We start from the raw sequence: 25,652 nt of genomic DNA on the forward strand, positions 1-25,652 counted from the left end.
TGTCTCTCACACCATCTTTTGCCTGCATTTCCTTCTATCACCAGTGCCTGAGATCTGCTGCATCCTGCACTCCCTTTGCTGCTGCTTTCCCATCCCCAGGCATTGGTTTGTTCCACAAGCTGTTCCCCTGGCTGTCACCATTGCCCATGCTTGTCCTGTCTCCACTGGTGGTGATGCAGACCTGTCCAGGTTGGACTTCACCTGTCACTGGCTTCCTCCTCAAATCCTCTGCTGGCTGCTCTTTGGTTAAAGAAGGAGAATTGGGAACAGTGGGCTTGGAGTTCCTGCTCATACTGGTTTGCTGCGGACCTGACCACTTAGCCTGTCAGACAGAGGCTGCAGCAGGTCTTGCCACTTTTAATCTGCTAAAATGGCTCCAGAACAGGCAAGTCCAAACAGTTGGGAGGAACAAAGTTTGTAGAGCTGCTCACCCCCTTTTCTGCACTTTTCTGAACAGGGACAAAGCTGTGGGATGATGGTCTTGATGTAAACCTACTAGGATTTGATTCCTGATGAACTGATCTGCTCACTCATCTGTTTTTGCAATTAAAGAAACAGCTTGCTTCTGTGTAGTCCCTGCCCTTGGTGTCTCGATGTAGAAGGACCTAGATTCTGTACAAGGTAAGGGAGGGCAATCCTCCATAATCTTTGTGTGAGCAAAAGAACTTGATGAGAGAAATGTTTCTGAAGGCAACTTTGCATTGTGGAAACAGGAAAAAACAAGAACAAAAACAAAACAAACAAACAAAAAACTCACAGTGACTTGTAGACAATTATTCTCCTTCCAGTTAATTAAACTTTATTTCCCTTTCTGCCTTTGCTATGTTTTTAATACTTTAAGCATGAAAACATATTCACTGTAAAGGGGAGAGCAATGGAGTCTTTACTTTTTAGTGACTAACAACAGTTCTGAAAATATCTGCCTGCACGTCATTACAGATACCACCAAAATGTAACACCACCAAAGACGAATCATTTCCAGAGTCTATCAGCAGCATTAAAAAGATCCGTTGTTTCCAAGCTGAACAGGGGTGACAACCACTGAGTACAGACCATCAAGGCCTCCATCAGAGGAGGGCCACGAAGATGATCAAGGGGCTGGAGCACCCCTCCTATGAAGAAAGGCTGAGAGAGCTGGGGCTGTTCATCCTAAAAATAAGACTCTGGGGTGACCTTATGGCAACTTTTCAGTACTTAAAGGGGGCTTATAAAAAAGATGGAGAGCAACTCTTTGCTCAATCAGGTAGTGACAGGACAAGGGGAAATGTTTTTAAACTAAAAGAGAGGAGATTTAGATTAGAGGTTAGGAGGAAATTCTTCACTCAGAGGGTGGCGAGGCACTGGAACAGGTTGCCCAGAGAGGTTGTGGATGCCCTATCCCTGGAGGTGTCCAAGACCAGGTTAGATGAGGCCCTGGGCAACCTGATCTAGTGGGTGGCATCCCTGTCTATGGCAGGCGGGTTAGAACTAGATGATCTTTAAAGTCCATTCCAACCCAAGCTGTTCTGTGATTCTTTGATCACTTAAGTCAACTGTTAGATTACACCTTGACACTGTGAAGCTAGCTGTTGTATTATTGGGCCTCTCCATGACATAACATTAGTCAGTAATCAGTAATTTGTCAGTAATCAGTAATATTAAAATTTTATAGATGGATGCATTCATTAATACAATATACAAAGGCTTTTTTGATTGTATTTACTTTGTGTGACTACAGTCTCTGAGTTTAAGATAAAACAAGACAATATTGGCCGCAGCTTGTTCTGCACAAAAGGTGTGAACCTGGTCTAGTTAACAAGAAGCATAGTCAGGAGGATGTTGCTGACTTTGGTGGAACTCAGTTCCTTTAAAATCATAGAACCATACACTGGTTTGGGTTGGAAGGGACTTTAAAGGTCATTTAATTCTAAAAGTTGCCATAAGGTCACCCCAGAGTCTTATTTTTAGGATGAACAGCCCCAGCTCTCTCAGCCTTTCTTCATAGGAGGGGTGCTCCAGCCCCTTCATCATCTTCGTGGCCCTCCTCTGATGGAGGCCTTGATGGTCTGTACTCAGTGGTTGTCACCCCTGTTCAGCTTGGAAACAACGGATCTTTTTAATGCTGCTGATAGACCCTGGAAATGATTCTTCTTTGGTGGCGTTACATTTTGGTGGTATCTGTAATGACGTGCAGGCAGATGTTTTCAGAACTGTTGTTAATCATTAAAAAGTAAAAAAAAAACATGGAAAATTTAAGACAAGGCCTTTTTTTGTGATCTCTATTTTCTTGATTGTCCCATTAATTATCCCTGACAGCATGCCTCTGTCACATGTACAGCAATTGTTACAATATAGTAACGCTAACTGGGGGAAAAAAAGTTGTTTGTTTAGTTCTGCATAATGTTCTAGAATTTATTAGACAAAAGGGTCGCTTCTAAAGTATTTCTCAGTTGGAGTGCTTTTACTCAAAAAGTATAGATAAGAAAATGTGTATAGATGTACCTTATAAGTAGTATGCATAGAAAAAAAGTTACAGTTACAGTTTTAATTTCTTGCTGGTCAGATGGTTAAGGTTTTTCGAGTTATACTTTCTAATATAGTTCACACTTCCTAAAACTTGTGTAGTTCCATTTTATACTGGGGCTATCTAATAAAATGGTAGTTGGGTTGTAAAACTGGGGGGGAAGAGAGAAGGAGGTTTTTATTCTTACCATAGAAGAAGTTACCACTTGCATTATCTCAACAGATAGGTCAGCATAATCTGCACACCCACTTATTAGACATGGTATACTGTAGTTTCATAATGCTTCTCCCTGCCAAGAGTAAGCATTCCTTTTAATCCAGGGCTTGCAGCAAAAACTTATTAGTCATTCAGTATCACGCCCATTGCCTATTGAGAAATGTTTTTAGAAAGGAGCAGATGTCTACAGCATGGCTCACAGAGACTAACAGAGACTAATTTGAAATACGTGGCTAAGTGCACACCCATTCCTGTAGCCTTTACTCAAGAAAACTTTTTAATGACATCAATGGGAGTTGCATCCAACACAAAGGAACTTAGGATAGACTCCTCAGACTAATCAGCTACCTGTTGGACTAGTGAATTTCCTGTTTTGAAAGTGGGAAAATCTGTGTACAGAGTAATATTGAAACCAAAACATCCAGATGCGTAGCAGCTTTGGAAGCAGACATTAAAACTTTACAAGATTTTTTGTAGGTTTAGCAAGGTAATTTGGGTCAGTTCAATGTTCGAAGGAGGTGTTTGCTTTAATGCTCGTCAGGTATGTGTGTGGCATCTGATACACTAGATATATTTGTACGCATGTTCTGCTGAGCCAGATGACGGGTGCTGGAAGAGCCATGGAAAGTGCTTGATCTGTCTTGACATGGTTTACTGCAAAGGGGCTTCAAAACTAACACTATCTTACTGATAGGTTTTGCAACACCTGCTTTGGACACTGGTTGGGTGATAGAGGTTGGGGGAGAAGGAGTGGGTGATAGAGGTTGGGGGAGAAGGAGTGCTTTCCACAGGGAGTATGCTGTTGGCCAGGATGAGGAGTGAATCATGCACTGATACCATCAAAGAGAAGAAAGAGAATTTAGGAGGTTGTAGCAAAGCAGTGTTCAGAGCTTCATTTTAAAAAAGGAGCAAAGATCACTCCTTTTGGAGCCCAGCTGCAAAAGAATGTGGGATGTTCAATACTAATTTACTTTTGAAAAGTAGATTACTAGAATGCCTCCCCAGCATGACAAAAGTTACAGGCATTCCTCAGCCTGAGGACATTTTAAACCACATCTCTTACTCCATGTGAAGATCCTTATCAGTAGGTAGTGGAACGATCTTTCTGAGAGAGCCTTCCTGTTGTCTTGCATGCAGCCTCAAGGAGCAAAAGGATTCAAGACATGGTAGACTGCAGAGGAGGAGCAGTTGCTCCAGGCAGCTGTATCCTGGTGTTCGGGACTCTGCTAATGGTTGTCCAACAAAGCAGAAGTTTGGAAGCATACATATTTGACAGGATTTACAGGGCATCTTTCTTCTTCTGATGTCCCCTTACGGGCAAGTAGTCTTGTGGCTTAGGCTTTTATTCTTAGACAGCTACAGATCCCACTGAAGACAAAGGAGTGCTTTTAAAGTTTTTATATGCTTCTCAGAAACCTTTTTGACAGGCACATTTCTGCTGCGGGCAGGTTCTGAGCTTACTTGGCCCTTGGAAATACTAGGGAAAAACAAAGGCCACAATGTGGTCATAAATGTGCAAAGAATTAAGTACCCTTCAAGTGCATGATGTAAAATTTGTATCTAATTAATCTGCAGTTGAAATCTAGTTTGTGTGAAAGCTGAAAATGTCACTTCATGTAGTGATAATAATAGTATTGGCAGTTTTCTACATTGGCCTGATGACTGTGCATTTGGGTTACTGTTGCAGAATAGTGTCTTAATTTATAATGGTTTTATCTTCTGGAAGATGGAGTTGGAGAAGTGGGGGAAGGTGTTACCTTATTGTTTGGAGGGGTTTGGAGGGGTTGTTGTGTATGATGAAGAAATACCTTGCTTCTCTGTTGTTTTTAATATAGACTTATAATAATGAACTTTTTCCTGATGCTTAGGTCAGAGGAGAAAAGAGTTTTTTCTTCATGAAGTGTGTGAATGTTTGGGAAACACCTCCAGATAGAGAAGGAATTACAGCTTCGATGACCCTAAACATTATGGAGAATTGTAATGTTAAAGATATGGATTTTATATCTAGTAAGAATTCTGATAGGCATGTGTTTGGTTTTTCAAATCTGGCCAACTTTAAAAGTACAATTCAGGAACAGAGAAATTAATCTGAAAAAGTTTTCAGCTCTTTGCAGTTCAAAGAAAATCTTTACTGATGCCCTGTCAGAAGTCATGACTTTAACTGCACAGCGAATAGTTTTCTACTAGTAAATATAATACAGAGTAAAATGGAATTTTATTGCAGAGAGTTTTTTAGTATGAAATACTTCTCAATTTTATGTTGAAAATATTGTTTTGCAAGTTACAGTGTACTTCAAAGAAAATCTCCAGTATGATTTAACTGATTTTTGTCAAGAGATTTATACCATTTCAAAATTCCTAGTTGCTAACTACAGTGCAATGCTATGAACAATATGATTAAATTAATACCTTAACTTAAATAAGTCATGTGAATAATGCCTGGGTACACAGTGCTTTATAATGCAGTAACACTGGAGGTTTTAAAATGTGTGGTAAATCTAATGCAACTGTATGTTTGTTGTTGTTGTCAGGCATGGGTTATAATAATACAACTGAGTTATAATAATACAACTGACTACTACTACACATGCAGACTGGAACCATGAAAATCAGCTTCAGTGATGCATTCTCAATCTTTGCTGACCCTGACCAAGTTCTTGTACCTACCAGAAAAATAGTCTGTCCAAAACCTAAGCTAAGGAGTAAGTTCTCAAGTAATTAAACTACAAAGATATTTTCTCTTCCTTTGCTTGCATGGAAGTACACTCTGTAGCACAAGGAAGAACTCTGTTACTAGAAATCTTCAACTGTCTCTTTACATCTGATGATCATGTGACTTCTTTCAGAATTATTTAGTTTGAAGTATCTGTCTGTTAAATAACTTGGCTCAAAAAATATTATTTGTCGTTATATCATTAGTCCATATATATCATTGTATTATATAAAAGATGAAAAGCAGTAGAAAAAGAGCAAATAGCAATTGATAAACTGTGGTAAAGTTTTGTTATAAATAATTATAATTGTTTAAGCTCAGAAATGTAGAAATGGAAGAGGTGCACTTATGTTTTAATCTAGCTTTAAATGAAATGCTTTAATATATTCAATTTCAAAAATAATGAACTACATCATATTTCCTTCTTGCCTAAGAATAAAACTAAAAATTTTGCTTGGACAATCATGAAAAAGAAAAAAAAAAAAAAAGAGATAGAGAAAAATGCCTCCAACTTCATATCTCAATCAGTGTGACCAAAAAACTCTATGGAGGCTACAGCACAACCCCAAAATTATTAAATCTTTGTATACCTGTAGGTGTTTGTGCTGCTTTCAACAGTAGATTTTTTAGAGTACTGGTTTATATCACACAGAGGCAGATAAATGCTATATTAGAAGTATCTTCCCCTAGACAAAGGGGAGAGGAGGGGATATACCTTCTGTCAGAGACTACAGCACTCTTAAGAGCTCTATAGCTCTCCACAACAAACTTTAAGGCCTTGAATTTCTGCCTCCAACCGAGAGTTCAGTGTGGCAGGAAATAATACTCATCTGTTTACATGTGAAGGGTGAATCTGGGAACAGATGAACACTGCAGTAAAGCCCTCCTGAGATGCTCTGTGTGGATCTGCCTCCCTTCCAGTCAGCCTCCAACACTATTCCTTATATTTAATGATTCTGCTTCATTAGTGTGTTTGAAGGGCAAAAATGAATTATTGTAGGCTGATGGGGTTTGCAGTCTCATTAAACACAGTTAGGTCCAAACTTAGCAAGATTTTGTAGTTAAAAGTCATTTTAATGTGTTGTGCAATGCTGGTTTTACTGAAGGAAAATTAAGAAAGTCCTCCGAGCACAGTGATTACTCATACACATGCAGGAATTCCCATGTGTGTAAGTACCAGCCTGTGTTAGTCTGGTTTTATGTACTCTAGATAGGTGTGTTTACTTTAATTTATTGGCAGGATTGTGCTTGAACTTAACCAAATATTAGTTATAAAGTTGAAATGCCTTATTGATATAGGCATTACGTGGCTATAAGTGGACTTTGGATCCATCTATTATTTTATCTTTCATATGATAACATCTGTCATTTCAAAGTATCTATCTGAAGCTTGTTGCATCATGTTTATTTCAGGTTATGCTTTATATTACCACTTTGGAGTTAGTTACTCTTCTTAAATTTTCTCTAGTTTTGTGCTAGTGTAAGGAGTCTTGGCTAATTCGGCCCCTAGATTTCATAAAAACAAATATGGATTAGGATTAGGATGATATTTTTGTCATTTTCCTGTATGAATATCTCCTCTGGTTTCAGTAGGATGGTTCACAAGAGGGCGTGAGTTATGTCTTGCAGGTGTACAATGGTTTATTTTTAACTGAACCAGAATTTTGATGTTTGCTAATCTTGATTATTTTTTGCTTTTCAGAGGAGTAAAAAAATCTAGTTCTGAAAATGTCTTGCCTTTGAAGTAACACAGCATACTTCACTGTGGTGGATCCTCAAGACAATGCCTGCTCTTTCATGCATAGTAACTACACGGAATTTGTCACAGGAGTTTTTACAGATGGCTATGGATTTACTCTATGAGTGAGAAGATATTTCCCAGTATAACAAGTTCTGATATGTATGAAGAATATTTGGCAAGATGATCAGTATGATGATCAAACTGTACTATTATTTCAGGATAGGATAGCGAGTTTTTTCTTTGCTTTGCTTTTCTTTGCTTTTCTTTGCTTTTCTTTGCTTAGCTTTGCTTAGCTTTGCTTTGCTTTTCTTTGCTTTTCTTTGCTTTGCTTTTCTTTGCTTTTCTTTGCTTCGCTTCTCTTCGCTTCTCTTCTCTTTTTTACTGTTCATTTTAAGTTCTATCTGACTAAGTGATCTCATTTTTGTTTCACACAAAGCCTTCGTTGTGCAACAAGAGAATAGGGGTGGTGTTGCAGCCCCTTCTGCCTGTTTTCTCACTCTTCATAGCAGATGTGAGGTTCTGGGAGAGAGGACTAACTGACATCATGTGTTGGCTGAGTCCAGTAAGCAAGCTTGTCATACCCCTTCATTAGCCTCAGGAGGTCAGCCTGGTGTCTATGCAGGTGCAGAACTATGCAAATGAAGTGCTGGTGAAATTATGTTTGAGGTGCAATGTCCAAAGTTGAGTCTTTTTACTTTGAGGCAAGTAAAGATAGAAATGTTTCCCACAGCTTTGAAGATATCTAAAAATGATTTCTTCAGCAATGCAAGATTATATAACCATGAGCACTGTGCACCTAGTAACCCTTATATGTAGAACTTTCTTATACGTAACCAGTGGTGATAACTCTTTGCTCTTCATAAACATAATTTAAAATGTTAAAGGGGTTCTTTCTAAATTCTTTGCAAGATGTGTTTGCAAATTCTAGTTCTTCATTTTATTTTGAGGGAGAAAAATGGAAATATCTTATTTTTCCTGGATTACTTTTTATAGTCTTTGCACCCGTTAACCACCCATATGGGAATAGAATTTGCTCTGTTGCTTGTTGTTCAGAGTGGGCATTATGTTGATATTTATATATATTTTCCCTCCTTTTCTTTCCTTGTTTTCTACCCTTCTGCACAGCTAAAAGGGTGGTCTGAAAACTTTAGGCATAGTAGGTTGTATGGTTCTTTTTTCATCAATTATAATTAAATGTGAGATTTAATTTTAAATCTGAAATGCAGAAGAAATTGCATCCAACCACTCATTGTCCAAGATCAATAGCAATATAGGTTTGGCATAGACAGCAAGTTCTCAAACTTTGTACTTGAGAGGAAAAAATAATCTAAATTATCAGATTGCCTTGGCAACATTCATTCATTCACTCACGATCCTGAAATATCAAGACTGAGTTACTAATGATAACATTTCATAGCATTTTATTGTCTATGTTATTTAGCAGTGTACTATCCAGATGCTTTTGTTTGCATCAATGTAATTTTTATAACTGAATTGATCGGTCAATCTGTGAAGGAATTCGGCCTTTTTTGTAGAGAAAATGACTTTGTGTCAAGAGGAAAATGACTATCTGCATTTCTCTATATTTGTCTATTAGCTAGTTAATTTCTGCTGCTACTTGTAAAAGCCATCGTGGCTTGTGGACAATACAGTTATACTTATTTCACAAAGAATTTCTGTACAGTTTTAATGAAAATGCATAAGTAATATACAAACTTCACAGTCATCCGTATTTGGGAGACAATACTGTTTTAAGCAGGTCAACAACTTTTTAAAACTATTTGTAGAGTTAAACGGTATAAATAATACTAAATAATTTTCAATTTAAAAAAATCTCTTTCACCACTCAATAAATCAGTTGATAATACAACTGACATCATTATGTAAGAGAGAGCATAAAGGAGAGCAATCCACAAGAATGTTTGTATGAAAACCTACTATCCAGTTGCATTATATTTCATTATAGTGTCATGTTGAGTGTAACATTCATGTTGTGTAACTTTGAGAAGGACTAAAAAGTGTCAGCATTTAAGTCTCTGTAAAAAATTTATCTTGTTTTAGCCAAAGAGATCAGAGGTGCTACATACTTGAACGTTATAATATATTGAATGATGAAGAAAAACTGATGCAGTTCAAATTTCATTTGGCAGTTTGAAAGCCAGTTTCTACGAAGGTGTTTATGCTGATAGCCTATGGCAGGCCAAAAAAAAAAAAAAGATAGGAAGACTAAAAGTAACAGCTGGAAAGAATTCCTCTGTGCTTATTGGATTGCTAGAGTTATAGCTTCCTCATCAGACCAAAATAAATATTTAAGAAATGCCCTGACTACTGCAGTAAAGCTGAGCAACATAGACACTAGTGTGCACAGTGTTGTTTGGCATAGATCTGGTTATGTGCATGCAGCGACCATACTTGCTGGTAAGTTATTTTTCTGTCTGTATGTCTGAGCTCTGGTGGCAACTGGGAGAAATAAACTCGTGAATACACATTTCAGTAATGGCAGGTTTAGCTGCAAGCAGCAGACTTTGAAGAGCAGCATGCAGATACACTGATGGGATGGTGCTTTCTTGGATATGCGCTGTGCTGAGCAGATAGGATGGCCGAACATCCTGTAGGTGTTAAAATGCAATATATATCTCACAGAAATCCCTTGGTGGGGCTACCACGTGCTTTTCTTTTTTTCCTCTTCCATTTTCAGTTGCACATGCATGTTACTGTTATAAGGACAAAAATGACAACATATTAAATGAAGTTTAGATGCTTTAACATCAGTTACTTTGTGTGTTTGCTATATCTGTATTTTACATTGGTGTGTGCTCCCTGTGTAGCTTTGCAGAAAGCATCTAATTCCAAAAATATTGCAAGTGCGATTTTATTTACTGGGATTTTTTCCCCTCCTGCTTTTAAACGAGGCACACAGCTAAAAATGTACTCTTTAAGGGGCACAAGTGGCCACAATTAGTCATGGGCCTGTCTGTATTCATAGCTCCCTTATAACCGTTGGTATCTACCTGTGTGTATGCTGAGCTTTGCATCCTCCTGTGAACATTTCACAGGCTTCCTTCAATCCTGCCCAGTTCTCAGCACAGTCAGGGATGAACCATCTCAGTTGTTATTATCACCAATTAGCTGATCAGATCAGTTTTGGTGGCTGTCATGCACAATTACCGTAAACTACTTGTTCTTTCAACCAGATGGATTGTATCTAACCATCTCACCACTTTAATTATATATGGTATATTATGTTTTTTTCAGAGATGAAGAATTAAATTCTCCCTCTCTAGTAGTCACTAAGAATACCTTGCACCAAGGAAACATCCATACCACACTATCCTTCCTGCCCTAGTGACTGCTGCAGACAGTGAGAAACCTCTGTGCTCCTTTAACATGGTGGGAGGATTCAGGCAGCCCCAAGGTAACACTTGTGTTTTCGGTAATCTGATAGATGGATAGTTTTACTTCTTTAGCTACAGAGAGTTGTTTGCCTTTCCAGGCAGCCAGTAGAAACCTGCAGTCACACTGAGTCCTCCTACTTTGATCCTTGTGTATTTTCACTTAGCCAACTGACCTCTGTTTTCTGGTGTATTTACTTATTTTCTGGAGTTAAAAATGAGCCTCCAAATCTCCTAATTGTCAAACACTACATAGAGGGTGCAGACTACTTGTGAAAATAAATTTTACATTCATAGCTTTAAGATTTATGCTTTTCCAAAGGGAAACTTGAGGAGGAAAGTAATTTCTAGTGATCTGTAGGTATTTTTATTCTGTTTAGTTACTGCTGTGTAATCTGCTAGTGATGCACAGAAAGTGTAAATGCGAGGATGATGAGCTGGAGCTGTCAGAAGTGTATTCCTTCATCAGTTAGATTGTTGGATGGAGTCTGTAACCACTTTTGTCACTGTTTTTGTGCTCTTCTCAGATGTAGAACATCTTTATTTTTAGTTTAGTATGCCTACTGATAATTTTTGGTTGATGAAAGATGGGAGGTAACACAGGCCTGCGAATAGTTTTTAAAAATACGTAGCCAAAGCAGATATGGTGAAGAGTTGGATTAAGCTTAGTCTGCTTTTTATACATCTGTTTTATTCAACAACAGTTATCCTGTTCCTGTTTCCTTACCTTTGCAATGCTCTGAGGGGCTGCAGGAAAACCCTTTTTCTCCTACATCTCCTGTTATACATGAATGAGCACATGCCTTGCCTATAGACTCTAGAGATGTGTTTCATTAGAGCATAGCAACTCAAGGATAGGATAATGTATGTATAATGTAGGACATGCAAGCAAAATTCTGTTGCTTCAGCCTCCGTTTCTAGATGTTGATAAGTCCTTGACCTTGCTAACATCCAGGTTTCTGCATTAAACTTCCACAAGGAAAAATAGCCAGGCCTCTAATGATGAATTTAAAATAATTTTCACAAAAACAGCTTACATGCAAATCAGGGGTCTTCCCATGAAGTGTGAGAATATTTTTCATTAGATTTGCTGCATTATATACATTCTGTCTCATTGTACATCTTTGCTTTTTTTTTCTTTTTCTTTTTTTTTCTTTTTTTTTTTTATAATACTATTAAATATGCTGGAGTTTGTGATGAATCTTCAGCAAGCCTTAGATGTATTTGGGCTTTGCTTGAACTTGTTGAAGAGATGTCTGTTCTTAAAATAATGCTTGAAAAGTAAGTGGTTAGGCCAAGAGTTTCCTATCATAGCACAGGTACAATAGCAAAAGTGACTGTGACCACTGTACAACCAGAAGTCCTCAGTGTAAGTGTAGGTAGTAGGGAGCTAGGGGTGTTGTACTGTAGTACTTACCAACAGGCCTTCAAAGAACAGGTAAAGGTGTATTTTGCTTCCTTAGACCATAATCTGAAATAATAATCTGAAATTTTGGCATAGAATCTCATTCCTGTTGCCTTCTTATATTCATTGTCCATTAAATATATGCTGGATTAATCAGCAACCCACTTCCAAAGTCTGTATGTGAAAAACTGCGTGATGACTTTATAATTGTAATGGTTCTAAAGACATATTTTAATTTTCCTTCAGCCTTTTGTATGACACTGAGTAGCTCTCAGTTAGGACAGTAGTAAGCCCTATGACTTCACCTGGGTGGAGTGTAATTGATTAAAACCTTGGGAGTTAGTGGAAAGTCTTTTTATGGATGTCCTTCGTTGGATGTCTGTTTTATGTGCATTGTTAAACATGGTTGGGGATGGCATCACAAAATCGGCATACTTCAAGCCTGAAAATAGTCTGTTCTTCGTGTTGTGCTATGCAGAGATATGTATACTAATCTGAACCCAGTTTTTCTTGGAGAATAGAAGGCTCCAGGGAGACCTCATTGCAGCCTTCCACTACTTGAAGGGAGCATATAAACAGGAGGGGGAACACCTGTTTACATGTGTTGATAGTGATAGGACAAGGTGGAATGGTTTTAAACTAAGGCAGGGGAGATTTAGGTTAGATATTAGGAGGAAGTTTTTCACTCAGAGGGTGGTGAGGCACTGGAACAGGTTGCCCAGAGAGGTTGTGGATGCCCTATCCCTGGAGGCATTCAAGGCCAGGCTGGATGCGGCTCTGGGCAGCCTGCTCTAGTGGTTGGCAACCCTGCCCAGAGCAGGGGGGTTGAAACTAGATGATCCTTAAGGTCCTTTTCAACCCAGGCCATTCTATGATTCTAATCTGTACAGCTATTATATACACGCAGTACGGAACAGTGTATAATTACAATACAGTGATGATAATGCTTCATGGTTGTGTACCTTTTGAAAAACAGAACAAATTTAGGGATAGAATAGGAAGAAAGACAGCAAGCCTGTATAAATACCACAGTGCAAGGGAAACAAACTTCTGTTGGTCATGTTGCATAGCCAAGGTTTCACCCCCAGGCTGTGACAGAAATAGGAATATAACTTGTTTGTCTTATATCCTAATTTTATCATAATAACATGGTTGCAAGTAGTAATGAATGATGGATACATTATGGTTTTTATACGCCAACAGAAAACATTTTTTTGAAGTGGTTTATTTGATTGCAAAGTGAGGTTGCAATAACATCACAAGTCTTGGGTTAATAATAGTTATTGTTAAGTAAGGATTGTGAGCTCTTCTCTAGACAGAGGAACTTCTATAGACTCATTTAGTGGTAGCTGCACTCTGTGAAGTTTCAATTCTCTGAGCTTGTTCATTAAGTGTCAAAGCTACTTCTGTTGCATCACTGCTGACTGTTTCTTAGGTCAGCATTATTACTAACAAATCTCTGTGTCAATGTGGTAGTTCTAGGTGTTGTTGCATTAAATGTAAGCATTTGTTTCAAGCTGACTTCTACAGTTCAGAGCAGCTTTCTGTCTCAAACTGATGGCAGAGACAGCAAGCAAGAATGTGCATATATTACAGCTGTGTGAGGATTGCTTTTATGTTCAGTGACTTGTTTCATGGCAGCAGGTGGTTGCATCCTTCTCAGAAGTAGCTCATTAGTTCATCCAAGTTGATGTTGTGTAATTAATAAAGGTAATCTGGCAACTTTCTTCAGGCTGTGGCCAGGAGACCACAGGCACAAAGGACTTAAGGGGAGCAGTTTCCTATTGTGACTCTCTAGGTGGAGTGTGCTGATTGACATGCACCTCTGAGGTGGCATGCCTGGGGACAATTGCAGCTACAGAATAGTGCTTTTGCAGATAATGGCTGGAAAGCATGAGCAATGAATCATTTGGACATTGAGAAATAGATGGTAGTGTAGATGGGTGTTTCTCCATTTAATTAAAGGGAAGCTGTGGGTGTTCCTAGGGTCACTGTGAGCTCTGTCTGAACAGCTGGCCAAGAGGCTTCACTTGGAGCTTAGCTAACAGGTGACTGCATATTCATTATACATTCCTAGCAGTTGTCTGAGCTAGTATTTGTCCCTGTGAGCAATAAGCTACAAAACAGTAAGGGAGGAATGAATAGAATAGCTTCCAAGGAAATACAAGCGCGAATTCTTAACCTGCATTGGTACACATGCGTTGTGTTGCCCAGTCTTTCCAAATGCATCTGTGCAGTCCATGTTATTGTATCCCAGGCCATGTCTCATCCACTGGTGTCATACAATTTCTGCACCCTGCCCATACCTACACAAGAGGTACTGCACTCCCTGATGGTGGGTGGGACCAGAAGTTGAGCAAGAAAAATTATAATGAGAAGCTCTCTGGTAGAAGTTGTAGAATAGGGTGTCCAAATGGCAATGATATTTGCAAAGCCAGTTGATTCACATCTGAGTGATTTTTAAATGTAAGAGATTTTTATTTGCTTCAAGATTTTTTTAAAAATTTTTTATTATTATTTATTTTATTTTATTTTATTTTATTTTATTTTATTTTGTTTTAATTTGAACGGTTTTCAAGGTAATTGGAAGTGATTTGTCATATGTCTGTTTCAGATGTGTCTCTTGACCTCTATTGTGTCGTTTAGAAAATCCAGTGTAGGGGTGGCTAGATGGCTATGTAGGTATGTAAGGTATGTAAGACAGACAATTTGCAGTGTCTGAAGAAACTGTTGTGAAGAAGCAAATCATATTTTTCCGTAAAGAGTGTAATCTTCTTTTCCCATTGTACTGGAATCTTTAATTTAATCTAGGAGATTGCTTATATTGGCTCAGAAAACACGGATGGCAGAAGCAACTATTACCTGTTTTTTAACCTTTGTCTAGTTATAAGGAACAAGAACCTCTTTGGGAGGGATGGTGCTAACATTATTTAAATAAATAAATAAATAGATAAATAAATAAATAAATAAAAGAGCAACATTCAGTTTAGGGAAGATTAGCAGAATTAACACTGAGTAACTGGGCCATAAAAATCTCCGTTCCATGAAGGGAATAGCAGCCAGACTGTATCCTGACCACATGCCAGAGAGCTAGGGAAAGAAGTTTATGAGACATCCTGAGAGCACAGAAGCCTTACAGCATACACATGCAACAAGTTCCAACATGGTAGCATGTGGTAGCACACCTCGTGTCCAGTCAGGGAAACTGAGCCCAGACTGTGTGCCCTGTTCTTGATGGCATACTCGCTCTGACATGATGTTTATTTATCTGTTAGATTTCCTCTTCCCAATCCACACACACATACACACATACTTGATTTCCCTTCTAGTAGGGTATATGAGTGTTTCCAGTATTACGGTGGGTATAAATATATATTAGTGAAGTCCAGAGATCTTTTTTGTGAAGTACTTTTCTTTACTGTCACAACTCTGTTTCTTCTGTTGGTTATGATGGATCACCCTGGGAATCTGGTTTAAGGCAAAGGTGTGAGATGTAATTGCAGTTGACGTAATTTTCTTTCGTAGGACAAATGTGGTACTTCATGGTTTTCTTTTTCTTTTTCTTGAAATTCTAATTCTGTGGCATTTTTTTAAATGTTTTTTAACTTTCTCTGCAAGTATTTTTTGTTGTGGTAGCTTTGACAATCATCAATACACTGCTTCTCTTTGCATTAGCTAAACTTAGGACTTGTCTGAATATATAGCAAGGATTTCCAATACATAACGGAGCTGGAGAAAGTAATTTCTTTTACTCCTGTCATCCTGGTTGAGGAACAGCTACAGAAAGATGGAGAATGGTCAGGTTTTCAAAGCTGGAATGTAAAAAGAACTATTCTAATAGTTATGAGATATCCCACTTTTTGGCATTAAGAAAACTAGTCGCTTTCTAACATCTTTATTTTGTGAAAGATGCATGCTTCTGTCCTCTTCTTGCAATAGAAAAGCTATTGAGGTTAATTTTTTTTGTTTTGGTTTTATATAGCAGCTGCTGGATCCTTTGATCCCAGGTGGGATTAGGCTTCTTTTTAGATATCACAGAAACTGGACAAGGCACCTGTGATGCTACTTTTAGCTACTTCTCTGTATCCTGCCCTGTGTAACACTGGTTTGCTGACAGGCTTTATCCTGCAGAAGTGATGATTCAGGGATACAATCTAAGTGCTGTAACTTTTTACAAACCAGTCCCATTCTCCCAGGAGAGGTTATGGACATCTTTCACAATAGTCCTACCTACTGGACCTTAGGATGTGCTATCAGGATTGCATTGCTGTCAAACAGACCAGGATTTGGAAGCCAGAGGGTGCTTTACTGCCCTCTTTGACTGTCCTGGTTCTTCTCAGACATAGCTGAGGATGAGACCTATAGTCTAAAGCTAAGTTTTAGCCTAGAACTAAACTTTTATTGTCTTTAATAATATTGGGGGATCAATTTCCTTTTCATATGTGTTCTTCGTCCAGGGCGGACATTCGAGCTACAGAAATATTCTTGTGAGAGAGAAATAGTGGAGCTTCCCATGGACTGTTGGGAAGCATCTGTGAGTGTGTGAGCAACTATCTTACCTCTGTAAGTGCAAACACGATGGTTCTTGAACAAAAGACTCAAAATCCAATTCTGAGTTTGTTTAAACTAGTGTAAACTCTGCTCATGGTGCTGGAGCAAGTCATGAGCTGCAGATAAGGCCCTGCTGTTCCTCAGGTTGATGAGAAGCTTGTGTTTGGCTCCTGCTCATGCACAAGTCAGTTTTATCTGGACACGCCCATGATAAATGCTAAAAATCCACTGTTGCTCACTTTGCAAGCAGTAGCAATAGGATTTATGGAGCAAACAGGCATGAGAAGTGAACAACCTCAAGATTTTATAACCTATACAATTACACAGGACAGATACTTGAACTACTACTATTTTTTTAATAATTATTTTTTAGTAACTGCAATGACTCACATGCTTGATAGTATATAGAATAAGGGAATATTTCTGTGTGCCACATCCACTAACAAAATTAACACAGGGAACACTTAGCTGTCCATCTAATCAAATACTTGACTTGATTGTTCCTGCAAAGAAAGAGTAGGGTTCTTTGTTTTTGACTAGCCTTTAAATGGTTTTACAGAATAGTATTTAAACTCCAGAACTCTTCATTTCATTGGGGCTTTTCAGGGGGATTAAATAAAATTAATCTTATTTACATTGTCTGGAAAAAAAAATCAATCGATAAAATCAATTTTAAATATACGAATTCTCAATTATGTGAAATTTTATGTCAAATCAAGTGTGCTGGGTAGGGAAGGTTGTCGTGTTTTATTTGGGGGTGTGTGGGTTTTTTTTAGCATAACACAATGAAGGGAGTTTTCAGTTGAGAAATCATCTCCTTCTGCAGAGGAAACATGCAGGATGATGTTTGTGCTCATTTTAGTCATCAAAGCTGAAGTGCACAATAATGGTAAGCCTATGTTTCTACAATAAGAGGATATTTCTCATAATGAAGGAAGTCTCCAAGGTCAACAGCTACAATACCCGGAGAGGTTACATCACGGAACCACATCTGTGCAAGACTTCTCTCTCCTTTTTTTTTTTCCCTTCCTTTCTTTCTCTTTAAGCTTCAGTTTTGATCACAATACTTGCCAGAATAGTATGGATTTAAATTGGACTTTATTTACAGTGTGATTTAGGTATTAAATATATATATATATGTATCAAAAAATAAAAGAAAGATAACACAAATGAGTATTCTCCTCCCTGAGTAGCTGAAAGCCTTTTAATATCCTGTACATTCCCAAATTCAGTTTGTCTAGACTGTTTTTTGAAATGTGATTTATATTGTATTATGGTGATCTCAGCAGCGACGTCTCCTGAATCTAGTCTGGACCTCTTAGATATCATAGAATCATAGAATCATTAAGGTTGGAAAAGACCTCCAAGATCATCTGGCCCAACTATCCCCCTACCACTATCCAACCTTTCCTTAAACAACAGCTCTCTCAGTCTACCTTCATAGGAGAGGTGCTCCAGCCCTCTGGCTGCACTTCTGCAACCTGCTGGCTGCACTTCTGATGCAGCCAAACATACAGTTGGCTTTCTGGGTTGCAAGCACACATTGCTGGCTCATGTTCATTTTTTTTGTCCACTAACTTTCCCAAGTGCTTCTCCTCAGAGTTGCTGCTCTCAATCCACTCATTTCCCAGCCTGTATTCACGTTTGGGATGGTCCCAACTCAGGTGCAGGACCTTGTGCTTGGCTTTGTTGAGCTTCATGAGATTTGCAGGGGCATATCTCTCAAGCCTGTCCAGGTCCCTCTGGTCGGCATCCCTTCCGTCCAGCGTGTCAACAGTACCACACAGCTTGATGTTATCAGTAGACTTGCTGAGGTTCTTGCTGAAATATCTTCTATCATGTGATAGTACAAGGCCTGGCAACACACACCTCTGTGTTGAGCTGTATATATGTGAACAAGGAAACTTTTGGCTATTTTGGCAACATTTGCAAGAGGGCAAAGAGAGTTAGATATATCTTATTTTTTCCAGATCACTTTGTATCTTGATTTACTATGCAAATTAATGTTACCAGTACACGTACCACAGTTTGGAACACTTGATGTAATATATTGCCCTCTGTTAGGGGCTTTTCTTTTTGTGTGTGTGTGTTTCTGTACTTGAATTTTCATTGCAAGAACTGCATTTTATGATCTGCTTTTTGATGCATTTTTTTTCAGCAATGTTCCTTGATTTGGCTTTAGGAAATCATTGTTAATCTAAATTCAGCTTGTCTTATAATGGCAAGAACAGGTACACACCTGCCTGCCCATTTTGTTTGTTTTTCAACAGGCAAGCAGAACTGATGAGGTCCACTCTTATTCCATTAACAGAATATCAAGGAAAGAGGCTGCTTTACATACTTGTCATTGATGTAGACTTTATTCTATTTGTACCCAAGACTCTGACTCAGTATTGTTGAAGTCAGCCAAATCTTTCCATGGCTTCAGGTTGTTCTGAAATAGTCTATAAACCTAAAAGCCAAAGCTGCTTCTCACAAAGAAAACAAAACATTTTTCTTTCAATTTCTAAAAGAACTTATGTTGTGGTGGAGCCTGTTGTTCGTGTCTAATCATGTTCAATGGTGATCATTCCATGCATCATATATTAAAGTGAAGTTACCTAGCATACAGTATTTCCTTGATTGCATTTGGTTTGTCAACAATTATTTCATTTAAAATGGGTGGTGACATTCTACCATCCTTGTTTCCTCACTTGGCAATTGGGAATGATAGGTATGAAGACATTGTAAACGTCATCCAGGTAGCTAGAAAACCCTGAGTATTTAAGTAGGTGAGACTAAAGACTGATCTTCTTTTAGGTGTGGACAAATATGAGATAGGCTGGACTAAAGAAAGAAGGACTTGAAAAGCTGAGGACATGTGTTTTGGAAGGTGTACTAGGTGTATTGGTTTTAAGTTGCTCATCCTTGCCTTGCTCAGCATTGTGGCCAATATTTTACTTTATTTTCCCAATGGTGAAACAAGATTTGCTTCAGAGCATCATCTCAGCAAATATGTAGAGTGCCTTCATGGCATTCTAGGTGGAGGCCTTTTGGTAAGTAATAAGCTACTGCTTTCTTTGAAGTTTATTTTAAAGCTACTTGGTGTTACTGTTTCTTTACCAGTTACGTTAACTTATTCATTGAATATCTTGTCAGCAGGAGTCTCTGGAATTGTATCAAAATATATATATATATATATATTTTGCACCATGGGTATTATTAGTTACTTTGGTTATCATATCTGCAACGTTATGTCACTTCAGAGCTGAGAATTAGGGCATAGGTTGCAGAACCCAAATGCAAAAATGGAACCAGGCCTTTCAGCAGGACATGATTTATGTAAAAGGCTAAATCTTACATTTTTATTCTATTAGTGAATTATTCTCCTTTTTAATGTCTGTAGATAACTAGTATTTATTTGAAATTCCTTAATGTATGCTATCTGAGATGTGGAAAGGTAGCTGTTATAGATCTGTTTAGCTCTTTTTTCAGAGGAATCAAATAACAGTTACCAAAGTTTTGAATTAGAGTAATAGCCAAAGATGAAGAATTGAGTGTATTCACTATAAAAGATTGTTAATCTGAAGCAATTATTTTTTAAATTTTCAATTTTGTGGACCACAGTTTAGCATATTTATGTTCCCTGACTCTAGGCTTCCTTTTTCATTCACTTTTAGCCTTCCTCTTAGAACTGCAAATCTCAAGCTGTCAGCAAATTACAGGGTGAAAAGCATTGCATAAGGCCCTCTGTCTTGTGAGAGGTTCTTACAGCAGTGTTACAGCCCCATTATAACCTAGACTGAGATTTGCAAAGCCAGCTTTACAGGCAGGCTAATCCAAATGAAACAAATGGAACTGCTCCTGAAACACATTCTTGTACAACCTCTTCTGGACCTGTAGCACTGGGGCTCAAAAAAGGTTTGAGTAAGGGCTGACTAGTATGTGACTCTGCTCAACTGTATAGTAAATCTGTGCTGTTCAGTGGTAACACTTTGCTCATTTATGTTTTTTTCCAAGCTAATCCTGGGTGTGGCGTCTTTGTATAAGTGCAAACTAGTATTAAGTCCTATTAGTGCTGGTGGGGAGTATACTCTATTTAATCAGCTCTCTGTTTGTTCCTCCTTCTTGATTTTATGCCAAAAGCTCTGGAGTATGGACAATTTTCTTACAGATAGTGTCCCCTCCATTGCTTTGCATTTCTGTCACTGGAAACTCTGTGGATGTGAAAACCTAGAAGAAGCTAGACGTCTGTAATGAGATGTTTGCATGAATTGGGTAGAATATTCACAGACTTTCTACTAGAGTCAGACTTGGTTTGTCACACAGACAGTGATAGCTACTCTTCAGTAATGAATATGGTGGTGTTTTTTTTTAAAATAAGAAAACAATTTTCAGAGACTTGCCTTGCAGTCCTCCTTTGACAGAAAGTGAATGCATTTTTTTTTTGGTGGTGGTGCCTTTTGTTTTTTGTTGTTTTGTGTGTGTGTGTTTTGTTTTGTTTTCCCAAAGCATTTTATTTGCAGGATACAGCCTTTGGGGGGAGGCGGGGAGGGGTAGGAACAAAAAAAAAAAAAAAAAACTTTTAAAGTTGAAGCATCTCAAATTGCAGTAATACCACAGCATGGCCTTTATCAATAGGCTTTTTAGGCACTTTGGTGCTCTGTATACACAACGTAGAAATAGAAATATACTTATGCTGTTGCTGCTGGTACTGCTATCAGTAGTGAAAAGCCTACTGTGTGGGAAGTAAAACTGAATAATCTATACAGGCGCCCCCAACACCGGTAAGTTTTGTAAATGAATGCAATGTGAGGAGTGTGTTTTATCTGCCTTGTCTGCATAACAAAACAGAACAAAGAACGGTGTGGTTTGTTTTCCCCATACCCAGGTACTCATTCCAGCTGCAGTATTCATTGGGCTTCACAATGATGACTGCTGTGGGTGCTTTGGCCATGAGAACTGTGGGAAAAGCTGTGCGGTAAGTGATACTTCATGTCCCAGTCCCTGATAGTCCTCAGGAGAATTTCATGGCTGTGCTGAAAACTCGTATCTGTGTTTGCTGTGCAGATGCTCTCCTCAGTTCTGGCAGCCTTTGTTGGGATCCTTGGTTCTGGATACTGTATAATCATTTCAGCACTGGGCTTGTCTCATGGACCATATTGTTATACTCATGTAGAAAGAAACTGGATCTATCCTTTTACTGAATCTTCTGGAGGGTAAGTTGCCTTCATGTGTGTTCATGAGTACGTTACTTCTTTCTGCCTGTACAATGGGCTTTATTCCATAACCTTCCAGCAATATTCAGTAGCCACATACTCAGATCCATTCATAAGTTTATGCTCCTCACTCACTAAGAATTAAACAGATGGTATCAGAATTACCCCCACTTCTGCAGTTTAAAACCAAAGGAATTTAAATCCCCAGCTCTACAAAAAGTGATCTGAATATGCTAATCAGTTGCAACATGAAATATCAGATTCTGAAACAATTACAAAAAGTGTGTTCTTGATACATGCTGGTAAGGATGCTTGGAAGTAGTTCAGTAATGCTGCTAATAAATTACTATATTATCTGTAGTAACCTATGGAGGAGATAGTTATCTGTTCTGTCTCTCTCTCTAAATACATATAGGTAAATATTCTATATATCACATACTGTTCATGTCCCTGAACATCTCAAACATAAAGTATACAGTTTTAGGACTTGAGGGTACTTTGAACCACATCAAGATCCTTTGCAGCAGAGATTTTGAATTTTACATTTCAGTTGCTTCTCTCCCAGGAAGGGACATTCTTCCTCCCCTGCCCAACCACCAGCTATGACTTAATGTAGAAGAACTGAGTTAACTTTTGCTGAAGGCTTATCAGTGCTTATGTTCTGATGACACGGAAGAGGAGTAGCTGCTGGAATCTACTGCAGTACCCCTCTGAATTTATTCTGTGTGTGACTTGTCCAGAGTGGGCATGTGAGGGCCCGCAGACAGCAGCACAAGAAAGGAAGTGGCCTATTTGCTTCAAATCGGTAACTGCTGTCATCAGAGTAAAGGCCAAATCCTGGAAAGTTCTGTGTTTGTTTTGAGAAATAATTTTGCTCTTTCAACTGTCTTGAGCTTGTCTCTTGCTTTGATCAATAATAGAAGGTTCTGCCTTTCTAACTTAGATTTTTTTGAAGAAATTGAACCACACAAATTTTGTGAAGTCTTATAGCTGAAGATGTTCTCAAACAGAGCAGGATTTGAGTGGAGTAAACCACTACATTTTCTATTCCTACTTAGAGTGATAATCCTTGATGCAATTACAAGCCAGATATAATTTGGTTCTAGTGTGTGGTAAGTATCCCACTCTGACACAATTTTATTATACCTGCATTTGATGTGTACAGGTACCTGTTTGAGTATAACAAGTGGTCTAAATGTCAAGAACCTCAAAACATCGTTCAGTGGAATGTCACTCTCTTTTCCATTCTTCTTGTCGTGGGAGGAATAGAGTTCATCCTGTGCTTCATACAGATAATCAATGGCATTCTTGGAGGAGTATGTAGGCTGTGCTGCAGTCATGAGGAGGTAAGCCATTTTTTCAGCTAGTTATTACCATGCTTCCCGGAAAGCTTATATGAAACACTATTGTTACTGATGCTACCGTAGAAGCTTAGCAGCTATTTTTCAGACATTCTTAAGTAACAGCTAAGTATAAAACTTTTTAAAAAAATTATTATTTATATGGCCCTATTGCATTCTGCTTTTTCATATAGTATTTGATCACATGCTTTTAGCTGTTTGCTCAGCTGTCTGCAGTGAATTTAGCCCGCACATGAACTGGGAGGCCTTTTCTCCCACTGTGGCACATGCAGTCATCAGCACAATGTAGGTGTTACAATCGAAATACGTATCTCCTGCTGGTGGTAGTCTTTGCCATAGCATAAAGTATTGTTGCATGTTGTGGTGCGGTATTGTGGTAGGCTGCTTGGTCAAAATGCATAATTTTAGCCTCATATTTTGCTTACAGTAGCTGGTGGACTACTAAATATATGGGTGCCATATGTGTAAAAAAAAAAAAAATCTGCAGCAAAAACCTTGCTTAGTAAAAGCAGGATAAGAGAAAGAATTAAATTGCACATAGGTAACAAAACTGGCAGAGAGATCTGAAGGAATTTTTGAGGGTTTGTTTTTGTTTTGCTTTTTATGAGTGAGGAAGGGGAATTTCCTGCAAATTTCTTTAGTCTTGTTATACTCTTTGAGCCAGTTTTTAAAATTACTACCACAGAGTTATTGTTGGAATTGCAATGCCTTAAAGTATGAAATTGGTATGATTTATTTCACACACATTATGGCTAAGAATGTTTCGCATTTTGAATTGATATAGTTGAATACTGTGGAACTTTGAAAGCTGTTGCTGTCTCCTACCTCCTGTCTTCTATGCTGTAACTGACGTACAGAAGAGTTGTGCTATGGCTGTCTAAATGTGGTCAGGTTAATTTTTCCTTCTACACTTAGATGTAATATTAGCATTAACATTCTTCCCCTTAATATGTGTTTCTTTCTTTTTGTTTCCCCACAGACGTTTGCTTGCTAGAAAACCTGAAAATGGGTTGATGTCAGTGCATATGCATCATGTATTCTGTTCTGTTTTTTATATCATTTGCATATTAAAATGCACATTGCTTGTTTTCAAACTATGCTGTCACCATCAATTTAAGTGACTTGGGGTCAGCCTTTGTTGTCGGAGTCATATGCAGTTTTTCCACTGACCTACCTGCATCTAAATACAAAATATATCCTGAACAGCTTTGGTTCATTTCATAGTAGTACAGGCAACTGCCTGACCTTGGGTCAATAAATATGCTTTTTTTTTTTCCTTTTTTTTTTTTCTGACACAACAGCTCTGTACTTCATGCTACTTTCCCAATAAAGTTGCACTGTTATTCTGATGTTGGAAAAAACAAACTGAATCTAGTCTGGCCTGGAAATGAATGAATACTCAGCTGGAACAAAAATAAAGCAACAGTAAATGTGAGTGACCAAGGACCGGAACATGTACTTCTTATTTTTTTAAAGCAAGAACTGTCAAAGAATTGAGATATAATAAAATGGAGGTTTTTCCAAGCTTCTCCTGTATTTCACAAATAAAGATTTGTATTAAAAATACCCAGGAGGTGTCAATGCTTCTTTCCCTGCCCATGATGAAACTGCTTTCCTGGTCTTAAAGGAAAAGACAGTGGTGGCATAAGAATATAGATATAAAACTGCCAGGTTATAACGTACTTCTTCCATTCATCAGACCCTGTCAGAGTGAGAACTGCTTCACTCTGTTTTAGATTATTTAGCTGAGCCAGGCAATTGTGCATCAACAAGGGTGTGGAAATTTAGTGAGATGCCTGTAACAATTGAAACTCTTCACCTTATGTGGAGAAGTAGTCCTAGGTCTGGGCTAGCAGCACTTTCCTGATGGCCATTCGAAGCACTGGAGGGAAGTTCCTGCACAGTTGGACCACTGCTCTCTGGCCCTCATGCTTTTTTCTCCCAAGGAGTGCTCACCTCCTTGGAGTCTTGAGACAGAAGAAAATGTGGGTCTGAATTCCTGTTTCTCAGCCTTGGTCAGCAGGCCCCAGGCAAGGCAGCATTCCGATAGTGTAGTGCAAATTCAGGGCAGCAGTGACAGATTAATCTGAAATAACAGACCACCCGTAAGCAGCCTGGAGGCAGTATTTTCAAAGATTCTGTGGAAGACCTTCTGAAGTTTAGCTTGCAGCATACTGCAGTGAATGTTTTACCATAAGGCAAAGTAAACCTGAATGATATGCTGCCAACAGCATTGCTGGCAGGGTCATTGTGCTTCTGGCAATGGCATTTTTCAAAGGAAAAAATGCAACATGCCATTTGTCTCAACAAAATGAGGCTAGTTATCATTAGTGCTCAAATTTGGAATCTAGCAGTTAATGTCTTCTTTGAAAACATTTGAGTTAATTTCTGTTTGCAGGAAAAAGAATTTCCCACAGGTGTCAGTGCATACTCAGTAATACTTTTAACTAAGAGGGCAGCATTTAAAGCAACCCCAAACTCGAGGAGTTTCTCAGGCTAGAATGAAGTCCTCCCATCCAAGTCTGCCCTGTACAAATATGTCTGAAAAAAAAAAAGAAATCAGCTGTGAAAA

At 38.4% G+C, this 25,652-nt stretch overlaps 1 protein-coding gene across 3 annotated transcripts; it reads left to right on the plus strand.

The window, feature by feature from the left end:
- The first annotated feature begins 19,135 nt into the window (after positions 1–19,135).
- TM4SF1 (transmembrane 4 L six family member 1) lies at positions 19,136–25,652 on the plus strand. Of its 3 annotated transcripts, none has more exons than XM_048059321.2 (5): positions 19,136–19,556; positions 21,392–21,481; positions 21,571–21,719; positions 22,885–23,065; positions 24,382–25,652. In XM_048059321.2, the coding sequence occupies exons 1-5, from the start codon at positions 19,380–19,382 to the stop codon at positions 24,427–24,429; spliced, it is 645 nt and encodes a 214-aa protein (XP_047915278.1). In that variant the 5' UTR covers positions 19,136–19,379; the 3' UTR covers positions 24,430–25,652. The 3 variants fall into 3 exon arrangements, with proteins under 3 accessions (XP_047915278.1, XP_066858541.1, XP_013054715.1); XM_067002440.1 differs by lacking the exon at positions 24,382–25,652 and adding an exon at positions 23,865–24,048 and having other exon boundaries at positions 19,139–19,556; XM_013199261.3 differs by having other exon boundaries at positions 19,149–19,556; positions 24,060–25,652.

Source organism: Anser cygnoides, chromosome 9 (assembly GCF_040182565.1).
Source record: "Anser cygnoides isolate HZ-2024a breed goose chromosome 9, Taihu_goose_T2T_genome, whole genome shotgun sequence".
Taxonomy (NCBI): Eukaryota; Metazoa; Chordata; class Aves; order Anseriformes; family Anatidae; genus Anser; species Anser cygnoides.